At 29.8% G+C, this 10,604-nt stretch overlaps 1 protein-coding gene across 1 annotated transcript; it reads right to left on the bottom strand.

Moving 5' to 3' along the window:
* Positions 1–2,090: 2,090 nt before the first annotated feature.
* LOC108212222 (protein FAR1-RELATED SEQUENCE 5-like) lies at positions 2,091–7,741 on the bottom strand. The gene is made up of 5 exons (XM_064094046.1): positions 7,084–7,741; positions 4,233–5,127; positions 3,878–4,142; positions 3,109–3,663; positions 2,091–2,768 (listed from the first exon to the last, which is right to left on the bottom strand). The coding sequence occupies exons 1-5, from the start codon at positions 7,739–7,741 to the stop codon at positions 2,091–2,093; spliced, it is 3,051 nt and encodes a 1,016-aa protein (XP_063950116.1).
* Positions 7,742–10,604: the final 2,863 nt, after the last annotated feature.

A 10,604-nucleotide genomic window follows, 5' to 3' on the forward strand; every position in this document is an offset into this window, starting at 1 on the left:
TAACATTTTATGATTACTTGTAGGTCTATGTTTTGAGACATTCAAATTCAGAGGAGAAAGAGCAACATTTCAAAAAGTTTGTAAGAGATTTTGATGATGTTCTGGCTGCTTATGATCACATCAAATTCAACGATGTTGACTTGGTAAAATATTTAATTCATTATTTAGTGATATTATATATATGATAACTATAATTTTAACTTATTTTAATGTTGCTGCATGAATGACTAATTATCTGTATATAATCATGTATTTAATATCACTGTATTCAACTACTTCAACAGCCCAATAACCCATGTTCAACATTTGTCTGTGTTGAACATGGGTGCAAAGGAGGTTGAACATTGGTTATTTCTATACCCCAACCCAACCCTAAACCGTATCTCATAAATATGTGACTTAGGGTTGAAAATTAAAATAACAAATGAGGTCTTTCTATACCCCCAACCAAACCCTTTTGAGTTATTGTTTTTATCTTCTACTGATCAGAAATTTAACAGTGTTGAACATGGCTACAAAAGGGGTTGAACATGAGTTATTTCTATACTCCAAATCAAACCCGAAACACTATTTCGTAAGTATGTGATAAGAGTTAGAAATTGAAATAAAAAATGACATCTTTCTATACCCCCAACCAAACCCTTATGATTTTTCATTATGTAGAGATTGGATCCTTTATATTCTCTATTTTAATTAATTTAAATGTTTTAATATAATTCTTTGTTAAATATCACTGTATTCAACTAGTTCAACAGCCCATTAACCCATGTTCAACATTTATCATTGTTTTTACTGTTTTGAGTTTTTGTTTTTTAGACACAACATTCATTATATACTCTATTTTTATTAATTTTACTGTTTTAATATTTTCCAACAGATTTTCTTCAGCATGACAGTTTCCGACCATCACTACCTCTTATGTTTCAACATTAAAAAACCAAGTTTTGAGGTTATTGATAGTAGTGCTCTGCAGCCAGATTTCGATGCAAAGTACCAGCAAATACCTCAAAATATTGTAAGTAATTACTACTTTATTAAAATGATCATATTATTTTTTGACTTGAATTTGACATGGAATTCTCTCAATTAATGTATGCTTTTTAACAGAGAAACTTCCTTGTAAGATACATGGTTTTAAAAAATCATTTAAAGGCGAAGGACATAGCTTCTCTTGTGCCTGTTAGATTGGAAATGAAGTGGAGAACTGAGCACAATCATATTGATTGTGGTCTTTTTGTCATGAGACACATGGAGCACTACCAGGGTGTTTCAAAAAGTTGGGATTGTGGACTCGTTGTTGAGGGAAAAGTCCAAGACCAACAGCTAGATGTTCTGAGGACAAGATATGCACACCAGATTCTATTGCATGAATGCAACAAACAGAAGCATCATGTGGAGTATCAGATTTTTGAAGAACATGTGAAAAAAGCTGAATTGGAGAAGCAGACAGCGAAAGAAAAAAAGGAAAAGGATACTAAAGCTCCTGCAAAAAGACAAAGACGTGCCTAAGCACAATTTGATCAGACTTTTAAATGTTTTGCTCGTAAATATTTTGCTATTATGTGCATTTTGCATAATACATAATTCCTTGGTCACCAAGAAACAGATATGTAATTGCATGAATGCTAATTGATCTGTATATAATTGTTTCTTTAGTATCAATGTATTTTATATGTACTATTCTTCCCCAGTTCAACAGCCCATGAATCCATGTTCAACATTTATCTGTGTTGAACATGAGTACAAAGACGGTTGAATTCATGAGTTATTCTATATCCCAATTAAAACCCCAAACAATATCTCGTAAGTGTGTGATTAGGGTTATAAATTGAAATAAAAAATGACATCTTTCTATACCCCCAACCAAACCCTTAAGATTTTTTATTATGTAGAGATTGGATCCATTTTATTCTCTATTTTAATTTGTTTTAGTTCAACATTATTTATATACAAATTCAAGAAAGAAAATATATGTGTTCAACATTATTTATATAGAAATTCAAGAATGAAAGTATATGTGTTCAACATTATTTATATAAGAATTCAACAAAACAAAACTTCAAAATAACAAATATTCAACTATACAAAAACTAGAGTTCAAAATTGTCACCCATGCCACTTTCACTGTTGTCTGTACTTTGTTTTTGTTTCTTCTTCCCAGCAGAATTCTCATCCAAATTTTGCATTTTTCTTACAGGACAATTCCTAAAGTCATGATAAACTTCTGTCTTGCAATACCTGCAAATCCTCTTTAGTTTACCAGAAAGTATAGTTGATTTTTCAGCAGCACTCTTAATTCTCTTTGTTCCACACCCTTTGTTCCGACATTGATTTGGAGGCTTGACTTCAATGTTAACTGGAATCTCTGATCCAATAAACTTTTCAACAACATCTTTCTTGTTTCCCACAACTAGCTTCCCTTCAAATTTCCAACCACGTAACTTCTGTTTTACATCTTTTAGACAACTTTGAATCAAATCAAGTGCTTCTTTATTGTCACCAGCCAACCCCATACACGAATTGAAATCAAACCAAATATCATTCACAATAACACTAAATTTCTCTTTATCATCACTTGATGTGCTTGAAACAAATCTTGTTGCATTTTTCTCAGCATTTTTCATCCATCTATTCAGAACAAGATGCCTTGGCAGCTTGTGCACAGGAACTTGTTTTAATGCAAGAATCAAATGACTGCATGGCAAACCAATTCTTTCAAACATCCTACAAGAACACTCAAGTTTATGATTTTCCAAAATGTGCAAAACCTGTACCAAATATAAGTGATTTAATATCAAATATAAAATACATACAAACATGAAAAATAAATTACATATATTCAACACTACTAAAACATATAGTCAGCACAAATTGAATTGTATTTCAACACAAACTAAAATATATTCAACACTACTAAAACATATATTCAACAAAAATAAATATATACAACACCCCTAAGACATGTATTCAACAACCCTAAAACATATATTCAACACCCCTAAGACATTGTATACGAAATGTACAATACATGCAAACATAAAAAATAAATTACACTAAAAAAGGCATTAAATAATAATCAAATGCAATCTACTAGTACTTCAGAAATACATGAAATTCTTTAGCAGCTTTAAGATCATGTAAAACAAACTTCTTTACTTCAACACCACTCATATCCTTTATTACCAAATGGAAACAAGCATCTCGTACTTGTTTCTGGAATTTATAAAATATTTCACGTGTGTATAACTCTGCAGCATCCTTCTCCAAAAATAGTTCTGTATCAGTACTTGGGAACGCAACATTAGACTTATGATTCAAGTCTGAATTGATATTACGTTGCTTATCCATTGCAGTCTCAAAACGTAGATAAAACTGAGATAGAGTATCACCAGGTTGATGATAATGACTAAAAAATGAATTTGCACTTTCTGACCAAGATGTTGTCCGTAATATTCCTAATAAAGGATCTTCTTTGAAATATGCTGGAATCCATAAATGTCGGCATTCATACATATCACACAACCACTCATTGTCAGTCATCTTAAACTCATCCATCAAAGATTTCCAACCAGCTTCAAACTCAGATATATCCAAATTTTCACCCCATACAAAAGGTTTAAGCTTTGATAAAAATCCACCATCCATTGCCAATACCACACCAACCTAAAAATACATTTTAAAAAAAAAACTAACAAATATCAGGCATACAAATTTCTCAACATAAAAAATAGATATATTCAACACTACTAAAACACATATTCAACACAAATGAATATATTCAACACCCCTAAGACATGTATTCAACACCAATAAAACATATATTCAACACAAATACATATATTCAACACAAATGTTATGGAGGTTCAACAGAAGATACCTTGGATGGAAATTTTTTCATGATGTGCCACATACAAAGACGATGCCTTGTCTTTTCTTTATCAAACACATCAGCAATTGCTTGTTTCATTGCAGCACATTGATCAGTCAATATGCATAATGGATGTCGCCCCATACAATTTAGTAAAGCTTGAAAAATCCATTTGTAATGAGCTATATCTTCTTTTGAAAGTAGACCAGCACCAAAAGTTACACACTTTCTATGATTGTCAACACCACAGATTGGAACAAAAACCATGTTATACCTGAAAACAAATATATGTTTATTAAGAATTGAAGAAAAAAGAGAATAAGCTATACACAAAATACTTTAGAAAATAACATAAATTTCTTACTTGTTAGTATTAAATGTGGCATCTACTGAAATAACATCACCAAACACATCATAGTTTCTACGACCAACACAATCTGCCCAAAATAACTTTGTCAATTTTACAGACTCATCCACATCATGTTCATAGTAGAATATGCCATTAGAAGAATCCTTCAAAGATTGAAATTTATTCAATATTACTTGTGCATCTGCATTCCCAATTATGTTCTTCAAGTCTCTATTCCAATTTTTAAAATCAACAACTGTTGCACCAATCTGGTCATACCCTCCTACAAACTCTTTCATTAAACCAAACGCACGAGCAGGACCTATTCTGACTTTTGAACAATCAAATGCAAAATTTTGATGTGCAACAGTCATTGACCGGTTTGCCTTCAAAAACTTCTTACCATCAGCACTAGCAAACCTATGATTATGTTGTTCAATAAACAAAGTAATCTCATATATTGAACCCTTCGTATGTTTCACCACAATCATAGCAGGACATCCACATCTAGTAAACATACTTTTCCTCTTTTGTTTTGAACAAAATGAGCCATCATCAGTCTTCTCACCATTTTTAGAATAAAAGCCTTCTCGTGAACAGTGAAAACGTTTCGATTGAATACGTCCATCTCGATATCGCTTCTCACTACCACGCCTAATATCAAATCCACAAGAACGACCATAATCAACATAAAAATGCGCAGCCTCATATATACTCCTAAATGATTTTCCAACATTAGGTTTACTATCAACCATACAAGGCAACCAATACGTTGTAGAACCTGGAGATACATATTTACGCGAAGACAAATCATCAACTTCTCCCAAAGACAAATCATCATCTTCTATAGCCACAACATCCATAGGCAATGTATTAGCATCAAAGTTTTGAGCAATTTTATCACCAAAACCTGAAAAAGTTAGACAACTAAACTGAAAATCCCAAAACATTATATTCAACAGTTACACATAAACAAAGTTCAACATAAAGAAAACAAAGATTCAACAAATATCTTGTTCAAATCCCAAAAAGTACTCAAGTAAGAGTAATCATACAAAATTGATACTTATATTCAACAAACACTTATAATTACAGTCAACAAATTAAATACAATTATAATTCATACTTATAAGTACACTTATAAGTCATTATATTCAACAGATGCACATAAACAAAGTTCAACATAAATACAACCAGAATTCAACATATTTAAGTCATATACATATCGTTCAACAGAATTCATACTAATATTCAACAAACACTTTATAATTACATATAATAATTGATTCATATACAACTCGTTCAACAAAAGTTAATCATACATTCAACGAAACAACAAACATTCAGATTAAAAAAAGAATCAACAAACTAAACTCAAAGAAAATCATGTCGTACCTGAATTCAAGTCCATAGCACAATCGCATAAAAGAAGAACAATCGAACAGAGTAATAACCAAATCACCACCTAAAAAAACAAATTTTTTATTATAATATTCAATCGAACACCACAAAACACCTCCAAACAACCTAATCCCGACAAATACAGTACAGGCGTCAAAGACGGATAGACGGATAAATAGGCTCGGTAAATTAAAGCAAAAAAGTCACCAACCCTGTCTGCTAAAAAGTTGGAACTCTTTAATTCACAATATTTTCAAACCGAGTAAAAAGTGTGCAGTACATATATTACTTTTTTAAATAGGAATATATTATCTTGATAATTTGAACTCCAAGAAAACAAGATGCACACACTATTAATATATGTATTAGGTTCCAGCGTCTCATGAACAATAATATATATATTATAATGATGATTTCCCCTCTAATAATACCAGATCAACAATTGTAAATGAATGAACGTCATCCTCTTGTCTCTTTGGTGAAATCGCAGGTATTTCTTGCAGTCTGTAGGGCACTTAACCACGGAAGCCACCGGAATCCTGACGAATCGAAAGCTTCTAAAAATGTATACTCCCTCCGTCCCAGTGAATTGTATACAGTTTCCTTTTTGGGACGTCCCATCAATTGTATACATACCTAAAATAGTAAATTTTTATAATATAAAATACTATTACATCCACTACTTTCTTCCACTATCTTCATTTTATAATAATAAAAACACTATTACACCCACTACTTTCCTCCACTATCCCAAATCTATTATTAAAAATAAATGGGTCCCACCACTTCACCTACTTTTCATCTAACTTTACTCATTTTTTACCATTTTTCTTGATCTCCGTGTCCCAACCATTTGTATACAAATGATTGGGACGGAGGGAGTATATATAATAGTTTGTATGTCCATGGGGAAGTTTCAGTGTTGCTGTGGTGGATTCAGGAATGAAGCCTCATGAATTTATGAGTTTACACCATTAATATCAACGAGTATGCCTCTACTTGTAATGGGAAATGATTACATTATGGAAATGGAATTTAGGATAGGATGATGTGACTGGTTATCATATTGTTACGATATAGGTGCTTATCAATAAAAATAAAATATAAATGTCTAAATCATGAATGCAACCGATAAAAGTGAAAAATATTCGACTAAACCAAAAGTTGCTCCATAAATTGAAAACAAGGAATAACATTCAAATGAGAAGAAATACATTCCATCTGCCAAGAGATAGGAAATACAGAGAACTACTAATATTAGCTGCCAAGAGATAAGAAATACAGAGAACTACTAATATTAGCTGCCAAGAGATAGGAAATACAGAGAACTACTAATATTAATGCTCATCGAATATCATGCACCAAATCATTTGTAGACGGCATAGAGGGCAAGTAGCACTTAGAACCTCTTCAAAAATAGGATGCCAGCTCTGGACAAAGAAATGGTTACTCAACCTCAACTTACCCAAAGGACATATTTCCCCTACATTTGGAGTGTATCGCTGAATTGTTTTGGACTCGTATAAGTTGCGAAGCACTTTCACTACCCATCGCAGATCTGCTCTATAATGAATAGACTTGAGATGGTTATGAATAGCTGTAGCACATTCTTCTAGGGAAAGTGGCTCATATATAGATTTGAAAACATAAAAACCTAAAATGGAGGGTGAATGGTTAATAGAAAGTTGTTGAAGGGTGTTCAAGTTATTTTGAATTTCTGATCTCTCAAGAAGATGTCTGCATGAATCATAAAAAATTGCCTGGTAGATCCCTTTTCTCTTGCAGTGTTCAAAAAAACCAAAAAATTTCGAGTATGCCCAGCGGTCCCAACAGTTAACTCTAATGTGTGATGGATGCCAATCTTCTTGCCGAGCATGCATTTTGGACCAATCTAAGTTCTTAATTATGAAATTAATTTCTGCCTTGGTGTGAGAGTATGCCCAAGTGAGGAAGAAATTGGCAAAATCTGTAAAATTATACTTGAGCAGTATTGAAAAGATGATAAGAACAACATCTGCATTCAGCTGCAATATGGAAGCACCACCACCTCTAACCAGGTTTCGAGTGCTACCAGCCCTTGCGCCTGCCTCCTGCCTTCCTGTGTTGGTGTTCTTTGGCTCCATTTGAATCTGTGCAAAAAAAATATTTCATACAATATTAGTTACTGTAACACAAGAAACATTAATTATTGTTTAAAAAATGTCATACTAGAATGTATGTATAATTCCGAGAAAAAAGAACAGAATTTATGCTATAATCATAACAAAATATTAAAATATTTAAATTTGGTAGGTGATAATAAATTAATAAATTATTGTTATATATGTGTGTGTGGATTCATTTGGTTAAATGTGTCATTTTAAAAATTATTTTATTATAATTTATTTTAGCTATCAAATTCATTAAATAAAATAAGAGATATATAAATTAATATAACAAAATTGGAAATGACAGGATGTAAAAGATAATATAAAAAAGAATCTGGAAAAGAAAGTAATTGATATCACGTTGGGAATCATATTTTGATTACATTTTATTTTAGAATATAAATTTTTCTTCAAGTCAAATAAACTAAAAATTTCTCACTCATATAAAATACAATTTTTTGATGAATTAATAAGATAATTCGGTTTCAAATAAATAAAAAATATTAAAAGAGAAGATAAAATACATGAATGATATGTATATCTTACACGGAGTAAGAAAATAGTATCTTATAATTAAAAAAAAGAAATATATAATACAAAAAAAATCATATTTTGGTAACAAGTATTATGCGCCACTATCCAACCATCTGGCACATCACATATCACGTGGAGTTTTGACAAATTTGACTTGAAATTTATACTAAGGAATTATAGTATTTGTATATTGGTTCATAAGTGTATTGATTGTAAATGTCAATAATAAATATACAAATGATATGGATAGATTTCAAACACCAATAATTGTATGATGCTATCAATTGAAAATGTCAATAGCAAAATATACATATGATACCAATAGCAAAATATACATGTGACACCAATAGATGTTATACACTAACAACTATATGATGTTATAACTAAAATATATGAATAATGTTAGACATCATAATAATATGATGTTATAATAGAGAAAAATATGAGTGTCATATATAACATCACCTCAAAGACAATAATCAAATGGTGGTTAAATGTAAAGAAATATGAAGGTGATCACTCAAATCTATATAATCTTTTGAAATGGTGATTGAGCAATAAAGAATTGTGGGTTGAGAATTACTTGGGTGCAAACACGCTCTTCTATATATAGGACGGGATGTAAATTTCTAGAGAAAAAAACGCTAGTAAAAAGATAAGATTGAATCTTAAATTTGATTTTATAAAAAGATAAGATTGAATCTTAAATTTGATTTTAAAAATATATCGGTATCTATAATTTTCCTGTTACTTTTACATACATGTATCTTTAGATATTCTCACATCAGTGTGCGTGTGATTTTGGATTTTCCAAATTTTAACAGTAAAATCTTAACAAATTAAAACTATGTACATATATATTCTATCAGAATCATTCTGTTAGAAAAAATCATTATATATGCACAAAACACATGTACCAATCAAATATATATTTAATAATAATAATAATAAAGGTTTAATCATTTTTCATAAAAAAAACGTTGAAAATTAATCTTAATATTTTAACCGGTTCTAGGTACTATAGGATTGTCCAAAGTGGTTCTGCAATATAACAAAATTTAGTGTTATGTACGACTAGTATTCTACAATAAAATCAAATTTTATGCATAAATATGATTAATTTTGAAATTATATGTGAGATTTTAAAGCAGAATCAAATGGTTATATATATAGAGAGAGAGAGTCGAGTTCTATGGAGTACAAAAAATATTGGAGTATTAGAGTACAAAATTGATATAATATAAATTAGTCATTTAAATCTTAATTTTTTTTGTTCTACAATATTTGTAAACATCCGACAACCTGCACATTCTACAACATAAACATTGTAATCAAAAAAAGATAGAACAGTTACTTTTATAAATCGGAGAACTGCAATATAACTTATAAACAGAACAACAATCTTAATGCTTGTTAAAGTTGAAAGATATTAATGATTAATTGATAATTATGTTTAACACTGCTTATAAATGATAAATTACATATAAATTTGGATAATCAGTGATATTATTCATGATTAAACAAAAAAATTATGATTTGTACTCCAATACTCCAATGTTTTTATTTACTCCATATAACTTAACTCTATATATATATATATATATATATATATATATATATATATATATATATATATATATATATATATATATATATATATTTGTATTACTCTTTCGAAATTCTATTTAATGTTTTATAAATTGAATTAATTTTTAGTTATTTTAATTCTCTTAATTACAAAACATAAAATTTTCATCAAATAAAATATGTTATTTTTTAGTTTTTTATTTTAGTTTTTTGAATCAAATTTTAAAAAATAAAATAAGGGATACATAAAAAAACAAACCAAAACTATATATGTGTGCATAGTCATTAAACATTATTTTTTTGAATACGAAAATTCAGAAACTAAAAATAAGATATACTCCCTCAGTTCTCAAACTTTTTACTTTTCAACACATATGTTCAAAGTGATTTAATTATATATATAGTCTAAAATATTATTTTATTTTATAATTTTTTATGAATAAAAATATTACATTAATAGGGATCTTTTTAAAAATGCCCATCTGTAAAATTAGTTTTTTAAAAATACTACCATCTTTTTCATTGTTTTTAAAAATACCTTTTCATAAAATTTTTTTTTCAAAAATACGATTTGCAAATTTTGCAACCTCATTTGCAACCTTGGGCGGCGCAGCCGTAAAAGTTGCAAATGAGGTTGCAAAAGTTGCAAATGAGGTTGCAAAAGTTGCAAATAAAAATGGAAAGTTGCAACTGTTGCAACTGTTGCAACCTTGGGCGG

Source organism: Daucus carota, chromosome 5 (assembly GCF_001625215.2).
Source record: "Daucus carota subsp. sativus chromosome 5, DH1 v3.0, whole genome shotgun sequence".
In the NCBI taxonomy this organism is placed as follows: Eukaryota; Viridiplantae; Streptophyta; class Magnoliopsida; order Apiales; family Apiaceae; genus Daucus; species Daucus carota.